This window comes from Hemiscyllium ocellatum, chromosome 45 (genome assembly GCF_020745735.1).
Source record: "Hemiscyllium ocellatum isolate sHemOce1 chromosome 45, sHemOce1.pat.X.cur, whole genome shotgun sequence".
NCBI lineage: Eukaryota > Metazoa > Chordata > Chondrichthyes > Orectolobiformes > Hemiscylliidae > Hemiscyllium > Hemiscyllium ocellatum.
Genome location: NC_083445.1, coordinates 23,462,535 through 23,486,538, shown reverse-complemented (window position 1 = coordinate 23,486,538; position 24,004 = coordinate 23,462,535). Strand labels below are relative to the sequence as shown.

The window sequence follows — 24,004 nt, the reverse complement described above, 5'->3', positions numbered from 1 at the left end:
CAATGTATGAAAGAATACAGAGATCGCAGATTACTTAGAAATTGCAAATCAAGGTGTGATAGAGGATTAAATGCATAATGAACAAAACATTTCTCCATAAGTTAGCAAGGCTGTGGAAAAGGCAAAGCATCAACCAGATTTTGCTTTTGGAAAGGTAGAATTGAAAAATAGGGAATTAATATTGAATCTGCTTCAAGTCCTCTTTAGATTGTACTTGAACTGTATGTATTTTGGACACCATTTTATAGAAAGGATGTAGAGGTAATAGAGAAATGAATGACAAAGATGATACCAGAAATGAGTGGGTGAATATATCAGGCAAGGATTGATAAGCTGAACATCTTAATGGGAGACGAAATGGTGAAAGCTAACCTAATAGAGCCCTTTAAAGTTATGAAAAAATTTAGTCCTCCAGCACGGAGACAGGCCCTTTGGCTCAAACTGGTTCATGTCAACCAGATTTTTCATCCTCTCTAACCCCATTTCCCTGCACTTGGCCCATATCCTTCTAAACCTTTCCTATCCGTGTATTTGTGCAAATGCCTTTTAAATGTTGTTAATGTACCTGCCTCTACCACTTTCGCTGGTAGCTCATTCCATCTGTGAACCACCCTCTGTTTTAAAAAAAAAAGTTGCCCTTCAGGTTCCCTTTTATTCTTTCCCCTCTAACCTTAAACTGATGCCCTCCAGTCCTCGATTCCCCAATCCTGGGAAAAATACTGAATGCATTCATCCTATCCATACCTTTCATGATCTTAGACACTTCTTTAAAATACCCCCTCAGTCCTCCTATGCTCTAAATAAAAAGAAGTCCTAGCTTGTCCAGCCTGTCCATGTAAGTCAGACCATTGAGTCCTGGCAAACATCCTTGTAAATTTCTTCTGCACTTTTTCTAGTTTAGTAACATCCTTCCTTTAGTAAGGTGACCAAAACTGAACACAATACTCCAAATGCGGTCTCACCAATGTCCTGTACAACTGTAACAAAACTTCCAAACTTCAATACTTTGGCCTTAGTCAGGGCACTGTGTGCCAAAAGCTGCCCACGTTGCCCTGTCTACCTGTGACTCTACTTTCAGAAAACTGTGAACCTGAACCTCTGTTCCACAACATCCCTTAAGGTCCTACCATTCACCATGAAACTCCTACTTTGATTTGACTTTCCAAATTGCAAGACTTTACACTTATCTATATTAAACTCCCTTTACCATTTCTTGGCCCACTTCCCCAGCTGATCAAGGTCGTGGTGCAATTTCTGATAACCTTCCTCACTGTCCACGATGCTGCCTATTTTAGTGTCATCTGCAAGCTTACTAATCCTGCGTTGTACATTCTCATCCAAATCATTGATATAAATAATAAACATTTTAGATTGATGTAGAGCTCAGCACTCCACTAGCCCCTCACCTCCAGTCCAACAAGAATCCTCCCACTGTTACCCTCTGCTTCCTACCATCAAGCCAGTTGTGTACCCAATTTGCTAGCTCCCCCTGGATTCAATGCCATCTAAAGTTCCAGAGCAGCCTACCATTCGGAACCTTATCAAAGGCCTTAGTGAAAGCCATAGACACTGTTTCCTGCTCTGCCCAAGTCAACCTTCCGATCACTCCATCAAAGCACTCTTAACAAATTTGAGAGTCATGATCTCGTGCATAAAACCATGCTGACTGCTCCTAATCAAACCCTGTCCTTCCAAATGCATGTATATCTTATCTCCCAGAATGTTCTCAAGTAATTTACCCATCACAGATGTTAACCTTACTGGTCGAACGTTCCCAGGCTTTTCTTTGCAGCCCTTCTTGAATAAGGGCACGACATTCGCTACCCTCTAGTCTTCTGGGACCTCACCCATGGCTAATGATGCAAAAATATCAGCCAAGGTCACTGCAATTTTTTCTCTAACCTCTTGCAGTGGTCTTGGATACATCTGCTCAGGACCAGGAGATTTATCCACTTTCATACATTCTAGTATGTCCAACACCACCTCTGTGATATGGACTATCCGCAATATATGACGACTAACTTCTCCAAGTTCCCGAGTCATCTCCTCTTTCTCTATGGTAAACAAAGAGGAGAAATATTCATTGAGGACCTTGCCCATCTCCTGTGGCTCCACACATACATGTCCACTTTGGCCCTTGAGGGGTCCTATTCTCTCTCTCGAGTTACTCTTTTTCCTTTAATATACTTAAAGAATCTCTTTGGATTCACCCTAATCTTCTCAGTCAAGGCTATATCGTGCCCCCTTTTTGCTCTCCTGATTTCCATCTTCAGTAAACTCTTGTATTCCTGTATATCTCCAGGGATTCCCTTGATCCCAGCTGCCTGTACTTGAGCCATACTTTCCTCTTTTTTTTTGTGGTCAAAACCTCAATGTCTCTTGTCATCAAGGATTCCCTATTCCTTTCAACCTTGCCTTCACCCTCTCAGGAACATATAGACCTTGAACTCTAGCTATCTCACTTTTAACGACTTCCCACTTGCTGGAGGTCCCTTTGTCTGCAAGCTCCTGTCTAATTCCATCAATATTCACCTTGTCCCCGTTTAGAACTTGAACCTGTGGACCAGTTTTGTCCTGTTCCATTAGTATTTTAAACTTAGTAGAATTATGAGCACTGGTCACAAAGTGCTCCCCCACTGTCACCTGTCCTGCCCTATTTCCCAAGAGTAGCATGGAATCCCTACAGTGTAGAGACAGGCCATGCTTGAGGAATTTATTATTTTTTTAAAAGTGCATTTTTGAATAGAAAACTGTTGACTCTATCCGGAGAATGGCCAAGAAATCAAATATGCAATTTAAGAGAAACTTCTTTACCAAGTGGGCAGGGTGAATGTGTAATCCACTATTACAGGGACTGGTTGATGCAAATACAGTAGGTGCCCTTTAAGGGGAAGCTAGACAAGCCGATGAAAGCGAAAGGTGGTGGTGGATTCAGATGAGAAAAGATGTGAAGCAGCTCGAGTAGATCCTGAATGCTGACATGGGCTGGTTGGGCCAAATTTCCTATTTATGTGCAGTTTATCATAGTCATATAGCACCGAAACATACCCTTCAGTCCAATTCCTCTCTTGGCCAAACGGCAAAACCTCTTCAGTCAAAAATGGATGATGTTGTGGGGTAATGACTGTGTGTAACCTTGCTTTTGTCTGTCTTCTAATTTTGTTTGAGCTGAAAACGTGTTGCTGGTTAAAGCACAGCAGGTTAGGCAGCATCCAAGGAACAGGAAATTCGGCGTTTCGGGCCAGAGCTCTTCATCAGGAATGAGGAGAGTGTGCCAGGCAGGCTAAAATAAAAGGTAGGGAGGAGGGACTTGGGGGAGGGGCGATGGAGATGTGATAGGTGGAAGGAGGTCAAGGTGAGGGTGATAGGCCGGAGTGGGGTGGGGGCGGAGAGGTCAGGAAGAAGATTGCAGGTTAGGAAGACGGTGCTGAGTTCGAGGGAATCGACTGAGACAAGGTGGGGGAGGGGAGATGAGGAAACTGGAGAAATCTGAGTTCATCCCTTGTGGTTGGAGGGTTCCCAGGCGGAAGATGAGGCGCTCTTCCTCCAACCATCGTGTTGTTATGTTCTGGCGATGGAGTCCAAGGACCTGCATGTCTCCGGTGGAGTGGGAGGGAGAGTTGAAGTGTTGAGCCACTGGGTGGTTGGGTTGGTTGGTCCGGGCGTCCCAGAGGTGTTCCCTGAAGCGTTCCGCAAGTAGACGGCCCGTCTCCCCAATATAGAGGAGGCCACATCGGGTGCAGCGAATGCAATAGATGTGTGTGGAGGTGCAGGTGAATTTGTGGCAGATATGGAAGGATCCCTTGGGGCCTTGGAGGGAAGTAAGGGAGGAGGTGTGGGCGCAAGTTTTGCATTTCCTGCGGTTGCAGGGGAAGGTGCCAGGAGTGGAGGTTGGGTTGGTGGGTGTGGACCTGACGAAGGAGTCACGAAGGGAGTGGTCTTTGCGGAACGCTGATAGGGGAGGGGAGGGAAATATATCCCTGGTGGTGGGGTCCGTTTGGAGGTGGCGGAAATGACGGCAGATGATACGCTGTATACGGAGGTTGGTGGGGTGGTAGGTGAGAACCAGTGGGGTTCTGTCTTGGTGGCGGTTGGAGGAGCGGGGCTCAAGGGCGGAGGAGCGGGAAGTGGAGGAGATGCGGTGGAGGGCATCGTCAATCACGTCTAGGGGGAATCTGCGGTCCTTGAAGAAGGAGGCCATCTGGGCTGTACAGTCTTGGAACTGGTCCTCCTGGGAGCAGATGCGACGGAGACGAAGGAATTGGGAATATGGGATGGCGTTTTTACTGGGGGCAGGGTGGGAGGAGGTGTAGTCCAGGTAGCTGTGGGAGTCAGTCGGTTCATAGTGGATGTCTGTGTTGAGTCGGTCGCCCGAGATAGAAATGGAAAGGTCTCGGAAGGGGAGGGAGGAGTCTGAGACTGTTGATGAACTGTTCAACCTCCTCGTGGGAGCATGAGGCAGCGCCGATACAGTCGTCGATGTAGCGGTGGAAAAGCTGGGGGGTGGTGCCAGTGTAGTTGCGGAAGATGGACTGTTCCACATATCCTACGAAGAGACAGGCATAGCTGGGGCCCATGCGGGTGCCCATGGCAACTCCTTTAGTTTGAAGGAAGTGGGAGGATTGGAAAGAGAAGTTATTCAGGGTGAGGACCAGTTCAGTCAGTGGAAGGGTACTGGTTGGTGCGGCGGGAAAGGAATAAGCGGAGGGCTTTGAGTCCTTCGTTCTGATATGGCTAGGAAGAACTGTTTGTTTAGTGTATGGATTCTTATGTAGATGAAGAACAGTAGAGGTCCTTTGCAAGTTTGAGAGAGTGTCCTGATTCTGATATGCCATTTTGTTTAATGGCTATGCTGGCTTTGGGTAACTGACCATCCACATTGGATTACCAATTATCTGCTGATGTTATAAATTAGGTTAAATTCTATTAGTCGTTATAATCTTTTCATTCACACTTCCCTAATATTAACAACTGAACCACTATACATGCTACTGTCCCATACAGACTGACTAATTCCAGTGTCCTTTTGTTTTGGCCAGATTTCCACTTATCTCCACACAAACTCCATTTTGCCCAAAGCTCTTGCCACTTGTGCCCTGTCATACACAGCATCCTGTACTCACTTCAAGGCTCCCCATCTCCTAATGTGTTGTCTCATTCTATTTTTGCAGACTCCACAACTTTGTCCTTTTATATTCCTGATCTTGCGTTCTCCCCTCCCTTCTCATTTGAATTGAATGATTTGAAATAAATTTAGTTTTGTTGGAAAGAATGTTGATTTGACATGGATGCTCCATGATCTTAGTGAGAGGCAGAAGAAGCTTCAGAGGAGGAATAGCCACCTCCTGTTCCTATGTTCTTTGACCTGAGGACCTAGCTTGTTGAATTCTTGGCGTCGCCAATTTTCTTTAGCCTCTTTCATAACCCTTCTCTTGCCCCATCAGTCTGACCCATCCTTTACATTACCTAATTTGTGACTTTGTGCCCACTCTAGTATTTATCAGTGAAATATTTTGGGTTTTTTATGTAAAAGATGACAGTCAAATTCAGTCTTTTCTTAATTATATACTACTTTATCAGCTCAGCTGTCACTATCAGCATATTTCAAAAAGGGTGCAAAAACAAATCCTTTAGGTGAGGGGGTATCTACTTTCCTTTCTCCATTTCCTTCCGAATCACCTTCCCAGAAGTGGTCTTCTTGCTTGGTGGGCCCAGCTCCTTTCACCACTGAGGCTCCCTTTCATGTCCTTCAGTGAAGAAAAGGTTCCATTTTTACTTGGTGTGGCCTGCATGTAATTTCATACCTACAACAATGTGGTTGGCACTCTCCTGCCCTGTGAAATAGCCCAACAAGCCATGGATATGTAGCAAACTGGACGGACTATTCATCATTGACCAAGTCACCTGAAATGACAATGGCAAACACAGCACATCTGACCCTGCAAAGTTCAACTTATTAATATCTTTTCCAAAATCTGTATCCACTGACTATTTGAGCAGCAGTCTGATGAAATTACACTCTGTACCAAGAGACTGTGTTCCAGATGCCACCGTTACCATCTCTGTGTGTCTAATCTCACTGACAGGATGGACCAAATGGGGTAGCAGCACAGTGGTATACGGTTGGGAAGGAATTGCCTAAGAGTCCTCAATGTTGACTGCTGACCACATGAAGACTTGTAGTATTAAGTTAAACTTACGCAAGGGAGCCTATTGCTGATTATCACCTACTTTACATGGGCATCCATGAGATGCTGAGATTTTTATTCAGTCACAATTTGTAACCTTGCGAGCTGGCATATTCCCCCACTGTGCTATTACCAGGGGATAAACCCTATTCCGTGAAGAATGCAGGACGGAATGTCACCTGTCTGACCTAAAAATGAGTAGTCGACCTGGTGAAGCTACGATGTAGGACTACTTGTATGCTAAGTAATGAAAGCAACGTTTGATTGACCATGCTAAGCAATGCTATGACCAGTGAATGAGATCTAAGCTTTGTAGTCCTCTCACATCTGTCACAAATAGTTTTAGCTGGTTTTAAAAAAAATGGACTGGGGGTGGAATGTCGTGAGTATCCCATCCCAAATGTTCTGGGTGCTCAGTACAGCAGTGACAACTTTGCTGAAATGCCAGTCAATTACCACCACCTAACAAGGCAGAATTCAACCAATACCCCTTGTCACTCAATGAGATTACTATTGCTGAATCCTGCACTATCAACATTCTAACAAATATTAGAAATTAAAGTGGACCCACCGTATAAATACCATTGATACAACAGCAGGTTTGAGGCTTTGAATTCTATGGCAAGTAACTCACCTGCCTCCCTGAAGCCTGACCACTAATCTAGAAGGCACAAGTCAGGAGTGTGATGGAATATTCTAGACTCATCCAGATGAGTGTGTCTCCAACAACACTCGAAGCTCGACACCATCCTGAACACATGGGGTCTGCCTTGATAGGCAATTCATTCACCAGGTTCAACATTCACTTCCTCCTCCACCGATGCAGGGTGATAAGTGTGTACTAGCTACAAGATGCACTGCAGCAACTTACCCAGACTACTTTAATAGCACCTTCAAAATCAAAAAAAAATCAGAGGGGCAAAGGCAGCAAATGTATGGGAGTACTACTACATACGGGTTTCCCTCTAAGCCTAAGCACTCTGTCACAACTTGGAACAATGTTGTCACTCCCTCAGTGTTGGAAAAAGTGAGGACTGCAGATGCTGGATATCAGAGTCGAGAGTGTGGTGCTGGAAAAGCACAGCAGGTCAAGCCGCTTCCGAGGAGCAGGAGAATTGACATTTCGGGCATAAGCTCTCCATCAGGAAAGATGAAGGGCCTTTGCCCGAAATGTTGATTCTCCCGATCCTCGGATGTTGCCTGACTGGCTGTGCTTTTCCAGCACCAGACTCTCGACTCCCTCAGTGTTTCCTGGTTAAAATCCTGGAACACCCTTCTTGATAGTTCTATAAGTTTCTGACCCCACAAACTACAATGCCTGACTACCTTTCCAGAGCAGTTAAGGATGGATCAGAAACCTGATTCATACCTGTCTTCCAAGAAAAAGCCAGGACCTAGTAATTGAGAGCATAAACCAGGGACGCTACTTCCTCTCTAGCTTGGGGAAACTGATGTAATTTGTGGTGATGGTGTTGTTGTTGTTGTAAAGTTCTCTAGCTTCACACAGATAGAGATTAAAGCTGGGAGAAGAGCATGAACTGTGACCTCCAATTCCTTAATACTCCGTAATAACAAAATTGTTGTTCTAGAGGACACAGCATGGTGGTATAGTTACTAGACTAGTAATCCACAGGCCCAGGCTGCTAATCAAATGATAGCTGGAATTTCAATTCACTTAACATCCGGAATTGAAAGCTAGCTTCCATAATAGTGTCCATGAAACTCTCACTAATTGTTGTTGAAGCCGAGAGATTGCAGAGATATCCTAGATTTTTTAAAATTAATTTTTGTGGGATCTGGATGTCACTGGCTGATCAGCTTTTATTGCTTTTCCTTACTTGACTTTCAGAAGGTGATGGTGAGCTGCTGCAGTTCACCTGTTGTGGGTTGACCCACAATGCTCTTGGGAATTAACTTGGATGCTGGTTCCTAGCTAAGTCAGAATTTATTGCTCATGCCTAATTGCCCAGAGACTATTTAAAAAAAAAAATCAAACCACATTGCTTTGGATCTGCAGTCCTGTGTAGCCCAGACCAGGTGAGGATAGCTGTTCCCTTCCCTAAAGGACATTAGGGTTCTCCTTCCCCCCCCCCCCCCCCCCCCTCCTTTAAACATCTCTAGTTTAAGGTGATGTATTGAGCTAGTGTCAATTACATTTTGTGTGAGGAACTGCTTCCTCATTGAGTACCCTGAATATCAGATCTTAAGGCCATGTCCCTTTGATCGATGTCACCTGCCAACAGAACAGCTTTATCCTGCCTGCCCTATCAAATTACTCTGTAATCTTCCATACTAAAGGAGGTACAAGCTCTTCTAGTTCAGTCTAAATGTTCTGATGAAATTGCTGTATTTCATTCAAGACCAAATGTAATAGTTATTTGGTTAAAAAAAACGTGCATTTCCATAGTGCCTTCCACAACCTCTGGATGTTCCACACTGCTTTACAGCCAATGAAACCTTATTATGGTCCTGTCACAGTGATTATGTATGAATGCAGTCTTTAGGAAAGCCTTCCTGCAAAACATTTGTATTTGATTCAACTTCACACCAGTAAATTCTGCAGACTGATGCTTGGAACAGTAACATTCTACCTGCTGCTTCCTCTTTCAGACGTTTACTGCACAGAACCTTTCCGAATCCCCTTTGCCGGGAAAGTGGAATTCTGCTGTTTCGATAAAACTGGCACTCTGACGAGTGATAATCTGGTTGTCAGAGGAGTCGCAGGACTCAGGTGAGAATTCCTTCTTGGAGCACAGTTGCATGGATGGTGGCCAAAACTAGCATTATTTCCTTTCTGTTCTGTCTCTCTCTTTCTCCTCTGCCCCAACCTAAAAGTTCCCCTCCTCCCAGTTTCTTTTAATGCTTGCCACTCTACATCCGTACTTCCTATTGTTACATCATTCTTGGAAGAACCTTCTAGACTCAAAGCTCTGGAATTCGTTCCTCAATATAATACTCCTTTTTATTGTTCAGTGCTTTGAGGTGATCCTTAAGACATCGCACCTTGCTTACGCTCCTTTGAAGTGCCTTGAAATGTCTTTCATTTAAATGTAGCATTAATTTAGTAAGCTGTTCTTTGAGAGTACCTTAGAATGCTGTCCAATCTATTTCCAAATGTATCTTATCATTAAAAATGCAGAGCTTCACTTGCCTACCACTACTTTCCCTTCAAAAAAAATTCCAGTACCTTTGCTGAAGCCTAGCTGAGATTGGGTGTTTGTTGTGCATGCTGGCAGATTCACACTCTGCAGCACACAGTGTCTTCTGAAAACAATACCTCATCTCAACATTCAGCAATCTTTATAAAAGAACGGCACTGTCCCATTTCCTGCATCAGATGGACTGTCAGTTTGAGAAGTCATCTTGCCAGCACCGTTAGGAGATTGCCAGCAAATGTTGGCCTTGCCAGAAATGGTTCTAGCCCATGAAAGAAGAAAAATTAATCAAAGACAGTTTGGGGTCCCTAACCTGTTGTAAATGGAATGCATTTGCTGTGTTGCTTGTGTGTTTATATTTTGATTCTTGGCAGAGTGAGAGATCCTAGCTCATCCATCCCAGTTATATTTAAACCAGATCATTAACTTGGCCAAAGTTAAACTGCATTCTTAAAAAATGTCTTTCCTAGCAGATTGGGGCAGTACAGTGGCTCAATGGGTAGCACTGCTGTCTCACAGCATCAGGGTCTTGGGTTCGATTTCAGCCTTGGACGACTGTCTGTCTGGAGTTGTCTTCCCAATTGGTTTTTTCCCACAGTCCAAAGATGTGTAGATTTGGTGAATTAGACATGATAAATTGCCCATAGCGTCCAGGGATGTGTAAATTTGGTGGATTAGCCTTGGGAAATGCAGGGTTACAGTGATAAGGTGAGGGGGTGGGAGGATTTTGAATGAGATGCTCTTCAGAGAGTCAGTGTAGACTTGTTGGGCTGAATGGCCTGTTTCCACAGTGTAGGGATTCTATGATGCCCCGTCACCAGCAATACCATCAAGATAGTCCATATTAATTAAAGTGAGATGCTGACAGCAAAAGCCTTGCTACTACCAAATGTTAGTAGAAATTTGAGAGTAAAAGTTAGCAAGTTATGTTGCAGTTGTAAAAAAAAACATTTATTAGGCCACATTTGGAGGATTGTGTTCACTTCTGGCTGCCATACTTTGGACCAACTTGGATTGTTTTCACTTGAGGGTAGGATGCTGAAGAGTGACCTGATAGAAGTGGATTAAAATTCTGAGTGGCATGGCTAGGATAGATAGTTGGGAGTCTTTTTCCCAGGGTGGAAATGTCAAAAGCTAGGGGACTTAGATTTAGGATGAGAAGGGGAAAGTTTAAAAGAGGTGTAAGAGATCAGGATTTTTTAAACGCTAGTGTGTATAAGGTGCCTGCAACGCATTGCCAAGGGAGATGGTAGAAGCAGATGCAATAGCAAAGTTTAAGAGGCGTTGATACAGACACATGAACAAGAATAGAAGGGCATGCACTATGTGCAGGCAAATGAGATAAGAATAGCATGGTTATTGCAGACATGGTGGAGCAAATGCCCTGTTCCTGTGCTGAGCTAGAAAAACGTTTTCATTTTGATGAAAGCTTCTGACCTGAAATGTCAACTCCCCTGCTTCTCCAATGCTGCCTGACTTGCTGTGTTTTTTTCCAGCTCCACACTTTATCGATTCTGATTGTCCTCACTATCTTCATGTTCCTGTGCTGTACTGTTCTGTGCTCCAGAAAGTTTAGTTATGTTGGTAGCCTGTTATACACTGATATTTGAGAGTATCAGAAAAGCTTAATGCAAGTTGGTCCAACTATGACCTTCACCTCTAAGGTCTTGATTTAAAAAAGACCCTGACCTGTTTGTAACCTCCAACTCTTAAAGCTTTGGATTGGAAAATGTGGAAACTGAGAGATTTTGGACCACGGGTTAATACAAAAAAAACCTATTGTTGAGACGACCCAGGTGCAGGCACCTCTCTGCATTAGAAATGAAAGATGTTTGAGGTCATAAAAGTATGCCTTGATCACAATCTGCATGCTCATCTGCATGTACTTTCAGTTGATGTGTATTATGGTCATTGTGCAGGGTTCAATTTGTTAGTACAATTATAGAACAAGGATTCTTAAAATTAAATTACAACTGCTGTCTTTCTCATTCTCATTCTCTTAAGAGACTAGCCTCTGTGTTTACTTTAGCCAATGGCGGCTTGTATTACATGCTTTGACTGTGACTGACTAATGTCACTGAGCCATTGATTTGTGTTGAAAATGATTTGCACTATGGCCAAACTCAAATGCTAGTGTCAGATAGACAGGTTTGTTCTGAAGGAGTTTTGTACTTATGGTAAGGAATATTGGTGCTGGGGAATGGAAAGCTCTCTGATTTTTCACCTTGGTACAGTACCTCGTACACTTGAGGCATGGACTAAATAAGAGGTGAAGCACTGTTCTGTGGACTATCCCAAGAGCAGGTAGAGGATGGGCTAAACAAAGTAAAGCTCCCTCAATCCAACCAAGCTTTTGCAGGGTGTGTGAAGATGAGGGGAATCCCTATCAAACATTGACCTGGTAGACAATTAGATTAGATACAAAATAAAGCTGCCTCTACACTGATGTCATCAAACACTCCCAGGGCAGATACAGTGAAATATAGCGAAATTAATGTGACTTAAGACTGGTATAGTAATATAATTCTAGTTTGTGGGCATTGGTGCCCTTACTGGGAAAAGCGGTAGCCGAACCTGACTGATGGTATATGTGTGAACTATGCCGGGACCACCACCTACGGAATCCACTTCCAGCATTGTCCAAGACTTGGATGAAGGCAGAAAAATATGGTTGCTAAATTTGCTGTTAACACAAAAATAGGTAGTGAAGGGACATGGACGGTTACAAAGGGGATATAGATAAGGGAGTGGGCAAAGATCTGGCAAATGGGATGTGATGTAGGAAAATGTGAAATTTTCTATTTTGTCAGGAAGAGTAAAACAGAAGCATATCCTCTCAATGGTGAGAGGTTATAGAGATTTGGGATAGAGGAATCTGGATATCCTGGTGCATGAATTGCAAAAATTTGGAAGGTAGATACAGCACATTATTAAGAAAGCAAATAGAACCTCGTCATTTATTGAGGGGGAGATTGAACTCAAAAAGCAGGCAGCAGCGATGTGACTGTAACTTAAGTTTTGTACACAAACTTTATTTCTGGAAGTTGTAAGTGCATTGGAAGCAGTTCTTAAAAAAGGTCCCTTGACTAATACCCAGAGCGGACGTGTTACCTCGAGGAAAAATTGAACAGGTTAGGCTTTTACATCCTTTGGAATTTAAATGAGTATGAGATGCTTGATTGAAACATATGAAACTTGATAGACCTTGACAGGGTGGCTGTGGGAAGAATGTTTTCTCTTGTGTGAGAATCTAGAACTTAGGGGCACTGTTTATAAGAAATAGTTGCCTATTTAAATAGCGATGGTAGTTTTTTTTTTCCTCAGTGTCTTTGGAACTCCCTTCCTTGAAAAGGCAGTGGAGCAGAATTTTTGAATGTCTTTAAGGCAGAGCTAGATATATTCTTGATGAGTAAGGGGACAAAACAGATGGAGCAGATTCAAACAGCAGAAGAGTTTTATTCTGCTTCTCATGCATATGTGTAAAACTCCCTTTGTACTGTCCCATCAAATAATTTCTGGGCGGGTACAGGACAGGTTAGATGCAGTATAAAATTCTGAGCTTTTCGATCAAAAATATGATAGTGGGATAGATGTCTGATGTAATTCTGCTATAATGATTAGATTATCTACAGTATGGAAACAGGCCCTTTGGCTCAAGATGTCAATGCTGACCCTCTGAAGAGTAACCCACCCAGACCCATTCCCCATACGTACCCCTGACTAATACACTTAACAATATGGGCAACTTGGCATGGCCATTTCACCTGACCTGCACACTTTTGGACTGTGGGAGGAAACCGGAGCACCCGGAGAAAATCTGCGCAGACTCTGGGAGAATGTGCAAACTCCATACAGACAGTCATCAGAGGCTGGAATCGAATCTGGGTCCCTGGCACTGTGAGGCAGCAGTGCTAACCACTGAGCCACTGTGTACTGACCATATCCACAGTTTTGATAATTGCATTGCTGTGAATGGGCTGAAAATGTTGAATATTGCTGAACAGAATTAGAATTTGATCTGATACATCCTTTGTTGATCAATCTCTCCTTCTCTACATGAGTAGATGGATTTGGTAAATATCAGTAGACATTAGTTCTGAGACAGTCTGCGATACCAACACCCGATTGCTGAAGAGAATCCGATTCTATTGATTTCACAATTTGAAGCTTTCCCTCTTGTTTCAGGGCTCTCACTGTGGCAGTAACTTTGGAAGTAGTCAGTTCTTAAAATCCAAGATGTTTTCAGTAGCTAATAGTGACCCCGAGAGAGCTTTGTGGGAAATTACAGTCAGCAGAGAAACTAAATGAAACTGCAATTTTTTGGCAAACTTCTCAAACAGATGTTATTAATCTGTATTGTTAAAAATATGGTGATTGGTTTCTTAGTTTGCCTTCCCTTCATTTTATGTTCACTGTTGAGCACATTGTCTCTTTGCTTCCTGATTTGTTTGCGGCTGGTTGTTGTGATTAGTACCAATCTTTGCCAATACCTTATTATCCAGTCGTGGTAAGCATATCACTTTTGTGTAATCTATTCTGCTCCAGAGACTTAACTGCCAAGATCTAGGTTGGCATTTAGAATACTGTGATAGATTTGAAAGTGCTATCTTCGGATGAGATTTTGAACCAAGACCCCTCTGTGATCATAGAATTCCTACAGTATGGAAACAGGACCAACACGTCCACACCGACCCTCTGAAAAGTATTCCACCCAGACCCATTCCCCTATGCTATTACTCTGCATTTCCCCTAACTTGTGCACCTAGCCTACACATCCCTGACCAATATGAGCAATTTAGCACAGCCAGTTCACCTAACCTGCACGTCTTTAGACTGTGTGAGGAAACCGGAGCCCCAGACAGTGGGGAGAATGTGCTAACTCCACACAGATGTCATCCGAGGCTGGGATCGAACCCGGGTTTGTGGCACAGAGAGATAGCAGCGCTAACCACTGAGTCACTGTGCTGCTCCTAAAATGAGCATAAAAATACAATGGCCTGATTTTTGAAGAGAAGCATTACAGATACCAGTCTTCAGCCAATTCAATTCACTCCACGTGATCAGGTCGCAGTTGAAGGCACTGGATATTCCAAAGTTTTGGGCCCTGACAACATTCCAGCAATAGTACTGAAGACATGTACACCAGAACTTGCTGTACCATAGCCAAGCTTTTCTAGTACAGTGACAACATTGGCATCTACCCGACAATGGGGAAGATTGCTCAAGTATGTCCTGTACACAAAAAAAACAGGACAAATCCAACCTGGCCAATTACCGCTCCATAAGTCTACTCTCGATTTGTCAAGAAAGTGATGGAAGGTGGCATCAAAAATGTTATCAACCAGCACATACTCAGTGATGCCCAGTTTAGTTTCTGCCAGGACAGTTCAACTCCCTGATCTAGCCCCAACCTTGGTTAAAACTTGGACAAGAGAGCTGAATCTCAGAGGTGAGATGAGAGTACTGATCCTTGACATCACGGCTGCATTCGACAAGTGTGCCATCAAGCAGCCCTAACAAAACTAGAATCGATGGCGATGAGGACAAACTGTCTGCTGGTAAATAGGAAGATGGTTGTGGTTGTAGGTCAGTTATCTTGACTCCAGGATACCTCTGCAGGAGTTTCTCTGGTCCTGGGCTCAACTATCTTCAGCTGCTTCATCAATTACCTTCCCTCCATCATCAGGTCAGAAGTGGGGATGTTCACTGATGATTGCGCAATCTCCAGCACCATTCGCGACTGCCCATACTGAAGCAGTCCATGTTTAAATACAAGATCTGAACAGTATCCAGGCTTGGGCTGACAAATGGCAAGTAACATTCGCAGCACCTAAATGCCAGGCAATGACCATCTCCAATAAGAGAGGCAATCTGACCACCACCCCATGACATTCAGTGGTGGTACCATCGATTTGAATTCCCACTATCAACATTCTTGGGATTACCGTTGACCAGAAACTCAACTGCACTTGCCACAGTGGCTACAAGAGCAAATCAGAGGCTAGAAGTACTGTGGCGAGTAACTTACCTCCTAACTCCCTAAACCCTGGTGTTGGACTGGGTTGGACAAAGTCAGAAGTCACGCAAAACCAGGTTATGGTCCAACATATTTATTCGAAATCACAAACTTTCGGAGTGTAGCTCCTTCATCTGCTTCCTCTGAAAACTTGTGATTTCAAATGGACCTTTTTGATTATGAACTGGTGGAAAAAGTGAGGTCTGCAGATGCTGGAGATCAGAGCTGAAAATGTTGGCTGGTTAATACACAGCAGGTCGGGCAGCATCCAAGGAACAGGAAATTCGACGTTTCGGGCATAAGCCCTTCATCAGGAATGAAGGGCTTATGCCCGAAACATCGAATTTCCTGTTCCTTGGATGCTGCCTGACCTGTGCGCTTTAACCAGCAACACATTTTCAGCGCTGATTATGAACTGGTGTCCTGTAACATCTGACTTTGTCTTTAAACTCTGTCCACTATCTACAAGGTACAAGTCAGGAGTGTGATGAAATACTCTCCACTTGTCTGGATGGTTGCAGTTCTAACAACACTCAAAAACTTGACATTATTCACCACCACCTTCTGAAGAAGAACAAGGATGGGCAATGGATGCTGGGGCAGCCAGCAGCGCCTTTGTCCCAGGAGTGAAGTTTTAAAAAATGTAATGCATTACCAACTTCTCAGTTCAGTTCTAAAGTTCGATAGCAGCCGTTGGCCTTGACAGCGACCAATTGCAAATACTTCACTGGGGGAAAAAAAATGCCAAATGTCGCAGAAGTTCAAGCTTGACATCTCACTGCGCTAATTTTCAGCTCAGTTTGTCTTAATCTTGCCTCTGAGTTACAGTTCTCTGGACATTGGACCACTGAAAAATGAAGCTGGAGAAGTATTATGGAGAGTAAATAAATAATGGAGGAATTGAATAGGTGTTTTGCATCATTCATCTTGATGGAAGACACCATAACTTACCAGAATTCCAGGAGAGTCTGAGGACAGGTATGATCGTGGCTATCACCTAAGGTGGAGGTACTGGGGCTGGTGAAAGGTCTGAAGGTAGACCTGGACCAGATGGACTATACCATCTGCTGGAGATCTACCTTCCACTGAGGTAGGTAACGAGCAATTCGGCCAAAAGAGATCCAGCAGACACAATCTGTTTGTATTTCCAGAAGGCCTTTGACAAGCTGCCATATAGGGGGTTGCTAATTAACGTACGAGTCTGTGATGTTGGAGTATTGTACTTGGCATGGAATGACAATTGGCTAACTGGCCGAAAAGCAGAGAGTGAGGATAAAGAGGTCTTTTTCAGGATAGCAGTCGGTGACTAGTGGTGTTCCACAGGGGTTAGTTGGGGCCACAACTATTCATAACACTAACAATCTGGGCAGGCGAACTGAGGCCATTGTTGCAAGTTTGCTGATGGCACAAAGATAGGTGGAAGGACAGAATGGGTTGAGGCTGCAGAAAGACTTTGACAGGTTAGGAGATTGGGTAGATGGAATGCATTGTAGGAAAGTGTGAGGTTTTGCACATTGATAGGAAAAACAGAGGCGGGGAAACAAATCTTTGTAAATTTGAAGCACAGAAGGGCATGGCAGCCATAGTTCAAGATTCTTTTAAGGTTAATGTGCAGGTTCACACTGGCAGTTATGAAAGCAAATTCAGTGTTAGCATTCATTTCAAGAGGACTACAATACAAGGGCAGGAATGTACTGCTGAGATTGTAAAAGGCACTGGTCAGACCACATTTGGAATATTGAGTAGTTTTTGGCCCCACGTCTGAGGAAGGATGTGCTGTGTTGGAGGGTGTCTCGAGGTTTACAAGAATGATCCCAGGGATGAAGAGCTTGCTATATGAGGAGCCGTTGAGGACTCTGGGTCTGTACTCAATGGAATTTGGAAGCATGGTGATGGAATCTGATTTAAACTTGTAGAATACGGGGGGATCCAAGATGGCGGCGACCCAGCAAGACTGAGTCCACAGTGCTCTACCCAAAACTTGGGCAAAGTGGGCTATCCACCCCCACCACACTCACTAAACCATTTATAATAGTTGTTAACCTTAAATAGTTACCTATTAGTACATTTAAAAAGTCTAATACTAGCTGAAAAATGAGTAAAGGGAAGGGAACAGGCGGCTCTAAGAAAGCAGGGACCCCTCCCCCACCCTCTCCCTCTTCATCTGCAACAAAGGTGTCTTCAGCTACTTCAGGAGATTTACCAATGAAGATTAGCTTTGAGGAGATGTTTGCCAGGTGGGAGGCGAAGATTGATGCTTTTATCGAAGTGCTTCTCTGCTCTGCCGAGACTCAATCAGCCGAGCTGCAGAAGCAGGGCAGAGACATTCAGGAATTGGAGTGCCGAGTCAGAGAGGTGGAGTCGAAGGCCGCAGCCTCAGACTGCGATAAAATCGGCAGCCGACCACATCCGTTTTCTGGAGAATCGAGTCCAGAACCTAGAAAACCACATTGATGACCTCGAAAATCGATGTCGTAGAAAAAATATTCGGTTGCTGGGCCTGCCCGAGCAGGAAGAGGGAGGTCAGCTGACAGCATTCTTAGAGCATGGCTGCCACAACTTTTAAATCTGCATAATGGATCAGGCCAGGTAAGGGTAGAATGGGCCTACCGGGTCACAGTACGTGGGCCCGGCTCAACCCAGCGCCCACGCCCGGTCCTGTTCCAGCTGCAGAGCTATAGGGAGAGGCAGATGCTCCTGGAAGCCTCAAGAAATCTGGGAAAAGATCCCCAAGCTATGACCCACAAAGGATCCAGGATCATGCTGTTCCAGGACTTCTCCCCAGCTTTGGTCCGAAAGAGGAAGGCATTCGATGAGGCGAAGAAGCGTTTAAGGGACTTAAATATTCAGTACTCCTTACGATATCCAGCGACGCTACGCCTTAGCCACGAAGGATCCATATGTAACTTCGGATCACCGGAGAAGGCTAAGGAATTCTTGGACTCTCTTAAATAAACTGTAAGAGATTGTGGACGCTGGTCTGCCTTTCCCATTATTTTGGTTTACATCCCTTCATCTTTTCTTATCTTTCCCCCTGTGTGTGTGTGTGTATATGTTGGGGCGTTTGGTTAATGTTGATGGGGAGAGGTGGTTACCTTATTCTATTTTACTTGTGTTTTTAGGAGCGGGGTTGTTTTTCTTTCCCCTGTTATTTTGTGGTATTATATTAAAGTATTACATGTTGAGATTGTAATCTTATAGTTATATATGGTGTTAATATTCCCAAATATATTTAGGTGTGGGTGTGGGTGGGGTGTTCACTGTTAACTCTAGCTTTATATTATATTTGAATTCTCCTCATTTTATTGAGGAACACCTGGGTCAAGGGTGGGGCACTGGTTGGAGGAGGGTAAGATGGACTGTGGGAGAGGAAGTGACGCTCCCTGGGAACAAGGGAGAAAATCTCCAATTCGGAATGTTTTATATTTTTTATACTTAGAGTTTTTTGTTATATTGTTTTGAGTGTATCAGAGAATCTTTACTTTTGTAAATCTTGTATGCTCCATGCTCGGGATGTTCTAGATAGGGTTTCCCCTCCCGAGGGGTCTCGGATCTGTCCAGATGATTATGGCTGAACAGTCGGTTAAGTGGTGCACCTGGAATGTCAGGGGGAGTAATTCGCCAGTTAAAAGGAAGAAAATATTATCAAATCTTAAGAAGGAGAGAGTTGATATAGCTCTCCTACAGGAGAGACACCTGTCGGATAAAGAACACTTAAAATTACGACAGGGCGGATTTGATCAGGCCTTTTTTTTCTCTTTTAATTCAAAAAGCAGGGGAGTCGTTATCCTTGTCCGGAAGAACTTCCCTTTGAAAATTCTAAATCAGATAAAAGACGAATCTGGACGATATATTTTGATTAAAGCCCTCATAAATGGAGAGGAATATGGGATCTTAAATGTATACTGTCCCCCGGCAAACCCCTTTAAATTCATAACGGAAGCTTTTTCAAAACTGATGGCTTTTGGTGCCTGTCATACAATTATAGGGGGAGACTTTAATTGTATTATGGATCCGGAAATAGACAGGATTCCCAAGAGTGCCGCTGGAGTATCTCCCAGATCTAGACAACTGGCGGACCTGAATAAAGAATTAGGATTGGTAGATGTATGGAGATGTCTCCATCCACAGGGTAGAGATTTTTCTTTCTACTCTAATCCACATAAATGTCACACAAGAATTGATATGTTTTTTGCCCCATCGATTTTTCTAAACTCTATAGCAACCTGTAAAATAGGTACTATAGCAATCTCTGACCATGCCGCTGTATACATGGAAACTAAGGTAAAGACCAATGGGACATCTGCTCGGCATTGGCGTATGGACCCCTTCCTGATAAAAGATAGCAAATTTTTAAAGTACTTCTCCCAAGAACTTAAAACTTTTTTAGAAATTAATACTGGTACGGCTAGCAATCCGTCAATGATGTGGGAGACCGTCAAAGCTTATGCACGAGGTTTGATCATCTCCTATTCAGCGACCCAGAGGAAAATGAAGGGAGAGCAACAGCATCTGCTCGAAGCTCGCCTAAAAGCAGCCAAAACAGCATACGCTGATAGACCTTCTATCACAAAATTGCAGAGGATTACAGCTCTTAGGACAGCTTTAAACACCGCGCTTACTCAAACGGCTAAAAGGGAAATATTATTTGCGAAACAAAGATTATATGAATATGGCGACAAACCGGGTAGATACTTAGCATTTCTTGCAAAGAAAAAGAAAGCCCCTCAAACTATTCCGACCATCAAGGAAAGTACAGGTACCCTGACTCATGATCATAAAAAGATCAATGCGACCTTTAAAGAATTTTATTCTGAACTATATAGATCGCAGGATTGTGAAGATAGGATTAGGAGGATGCAGTCATTTTTTAAAAATTTGACCTTCCCGGGCCTGACTCCAGAACAGGTGTCGGCCCTAAATACCCCTTTAACAGTCCAAGAAATACGTGAGGCAATTAGGCAACTTCAGAGCGGAAAAGCACCGGGCCCGGATGGTTTTCAAGCTGAATTCTATAAAGAATTTACAGGAATATTGGTCGACCCACTTATGGATATGTATAATTTTGCGCATAGTCAGGCCTGTCTCCCGCCCACGCTGAAAGAAGCAAATATTTCTCTTATCCTCAAAAAAGGAAAAGACCCAGAAGATTGTGCATCTCACAGACCAATATCCTTACTAAATGTAGACTTTAAAATTCTCTCAAAAATGTTAGCACTAAGACTAGAAAGGGTACTGCCATATATTATAAAGGAGGACCAGACGGGATTTATTAAGGGCCGCAGATCATCCAATAATATCAGAAGGGTCTTGAATATGATCCAAGTCTGTCATCAGGGAAAGATACCAGGAGTAGTAATTTCATTGGATGCGGAAAAGGCATTTGATAGGGTTGAATGGTCATATTTATTTTACACATTGGAAAGGTTTGGCGTTGGACAGGTGTTTACCAAATGGGTTTCAACATTGTATAATGACCCCAAAGCAGCTGTTATTACTAATGGGTTAAGATCGGATGGCTTCAGTGTGGGTAGGGGCTGCCGTCAAGGATGTCCTCTCTCACCATTGTTGTTTACACTGATAATCGAACCATTAGCAGAAGCCATCCGGACTGATCCTAATATAACGGCCCCGAGGATTGGTACAGGTAAACACAAAATTACCCTCTATGCAGATGACGTTCTCTTATTCCTCAGTAATCCTTTAATGTCAGTGCCTCGTCTAATTCAAGTTATTAATACATTTAGTGCATTCTCAGGCTATAAAATTAATTTTTCGAAATCGGAAGCCATGCCAATGGGTGGTCTGGCTATGATACCCCACTTAATGGACGGATCCCCTTTTCCCTTCCGTTGGTCCCTGGAGGGCTTCTTATATTTAGGTATTTTTATCACGCCAGTATTTGATCAGCTGTATAGGGCTAATTTTGTACAATTAATGGAAAGGATAAGGCAGGACCTCCAGCGATGGAGAGACCTTCGAATTCCTGGCTAGGGAGAATAGCATTAATTAAAATGAATGTTCTGCCCCGTCTCTTATATCCTATGAGAATGCTCCTGCTGATGCTGCCAAGGCTAGCCCTACGTAAATTATATGGCTGGTTGGGCTCCTTTATTTGGAACCATAGACGGCCCCTTATTAAGCTGAAGAAGCTACAGCTTCCACAGGACTTCCCAGACTTTAGGAAATATCAGTTAAGCTCCCTACTAAGTTACATAGCTGATTGGGTTTCATCTGATCCACAATCAATTTGGCTGGATATCGAAGCCTCCCAAGTAAAATACCCACTTATTAACCTTTTATTTTCAGATAAGAGGAAAATCATTACAGACCACTGTAAAAATCCCATAATATTAAACACAATTAAGGCCTGGAATATAATGCGGCAAAATGAGGGTAACTCACATAAAACATCCCCCCATGCACCAATAGTAGGCGCATGGGGATTCCAACCGGGGATTACAGATGCCACCTTTAAACTCTGGAGATCCAGGGGCATCTCATGCTTAGGGGACCTATTTAAAGATGGGATCCTGATGTCCTTTGAGCAGCTGCGTCTGAAATTCGGAATACCTAATGGGGATCTCTTTCGATACTTCCAAATTCGAGATTATATACAGAGGAAGACTACATTAATAGATAGTCTTTATAAATCAGACAGAGAACGTAATGTCTTACGACCAGCGGGGGCATCCTCCGTTAGTACTATATACCATTTGCTACATGATGGAGTCTCAGGAGACATGGATGACCTGATTAAAACATGGGAGCAGAACTTGGGGCTAGAAATCTCTGAGGATATGTGGAATGACATTTGGGAAAATGCTAGAAGAATTGCTATCTGTAACAGAACTCAGGCTGTCCAACTAAAGATACTTCATAGGGCCCATATAGCTCCGGCTCGACTGGCAAAATTTAAGGCAGGAGCATCTCCAATGTGTCCTAAATGCAAAATAGAGGTGGGTACTCTTGTACGTTGTCTGTGGACTTGTCAGAAAATCCGCAGATACTGGACTAAAGTGGCAAATACCCTGACAGAAATTTTAGGAACGGAAATTAGGGTGGACCCTGTATCTCTCCTTTTGGGCTTTTCGAACCTCTCATCTCTGGATATGCATGGGAAGAGAGTATTTTCTATTCTCTCTTTCTGTGCAAGGAAAAATATTTTGGTGAACTGGGTGGCTGAGGGCCCCCCTGGACTTTCAAATTGGCACAGATTAATTATGGAATATATCCCCTTGACTTCCTCACAAATATGGTGCACCGAAAGACTGAATTATTTTATAAAATATGGCAGCCCTGTTTGAATTATATAAATGCAGATATTTCAGCTATCCTAACAAGGGCTTTTATTTAGTGAAGATTTCAGACCGGGCTGCTCCGGGGCCCCTTGGGAGAGGAATCCTGCGCGAATACGGGTTTTATTATATTTGATGTTTATACATTCCGAGCATGTAAGAGACTTAGGTATCCACTCTGGTTAGTTATAGGTTAGATTAGTAGAAAGTTGAGTTTTTTTTTCTTTCTTTTTTCGTTTCTTTTTTTTTCTTTGTTTTCTTTCTTTCTCTTTTCTTTGTTAAATTATGATGACTATTGTATATATGATTTAATTGTACATCAATGTTTGTATTTGAGAGTTTTGTTTATTTTTGTAAATTTGCAAAAATGTTAAATTTCAATAAAAATATCTACAAAAAAAAACTTGTAGAATACGAGACGCCTGGAAAAAGTGGACATGGAGAAAATGTTTCCATTAATAGGAGAGACTAGGATCTGAAGGCATGGTCTCTGAGTAAAGGGGCAGCTCTTTGAATGGACATGCTGAATTTCTTCAGCCAGAGGAGGGTGAATTTGTGGAGCTCACTACCACAGAGGGCTGTGAAGGTCAAGTCATTGTTGGCTTTTATGTCCGAGATGGATCGGTTCTTGATGAGTAACAGGATCAGGGTCACTGGGAGAAGCCAGAAGAATGGATTTGAGAAACAACAGCCATGATTTGATGCTGGAATGGAGTTGGTGGACAAAATGGCCAAATGAGTTTCCTGTGTTCTATAGACTTATGTTCTCTGTTTTCAAGTATCACTGAAGTGGAGGAATCGGTGTAGACAAAGTTTAAAAATCTCACACCAGGTTATAGTCCAACAGGTTTATTTGGAAGCTCTTATTTGGAAGCTAGAGTTTGAGCACAAAAATCAAAGCTGACACTCAAGTGCAGTTCTGCACTGTCAGATGCCAGACAAGACCTTATCTGCCTGTCTGGGTGAACGCTGAAGATCGTATTGCACTACTTTGAACAATATCTGGAGGAACTGGTGTTGACTGGGGTGGACAATGTCAAAAATCACACAATGCCAGGTTATTGTCCATCAGATTTATTTGGAACTACAAGCTTTCGGGGCCCCTTTTCTTTCCTCAGGCTAACTGGACTATAACCTCACCAGGTGTACTTCAAGCAACATTATCTTTTGCAAACGAGAACTGTGTCAGGAATGGTCAAGCAGGTGAACATAGTTGTAGTGTAGTTGCTCGGTCATACGCAATGGTTCCTGATGCCCTTTTCAGTTCATGGAGGAATCCTTAATTAAGGAGACTGTTTACAGTATTTAATCCTCCGCATCGTTGGAGGATTTTCACCCTCCTTGGAT

The 24,004-nt window shown here is 43.3% G+C and overlaps 1 protein-coding gene across 1 annotated transcript in view; it reads left to right on the top strand.

Moving 5' to 3' along the window:
• Nucleotides 1-24,004, top strand: part of atp13a1 (ATPase 13A1) — a 156,269-nt gene that overhangs the window by 52,292 nt on the left and 79,973 nt on the right. Inside the window, exon 12 of the mRNA XM_060854958.1 lies at nucleotides 8,799-8,919. Within this exon, the coding sequence (XP_060710941.1) occupies nucleotides 8,799-8,919 (121 nt within the window). The remainder of the gene's footprint in view (nucleotides 1-8,798; nucleotides 8,920-24,004) is intronic.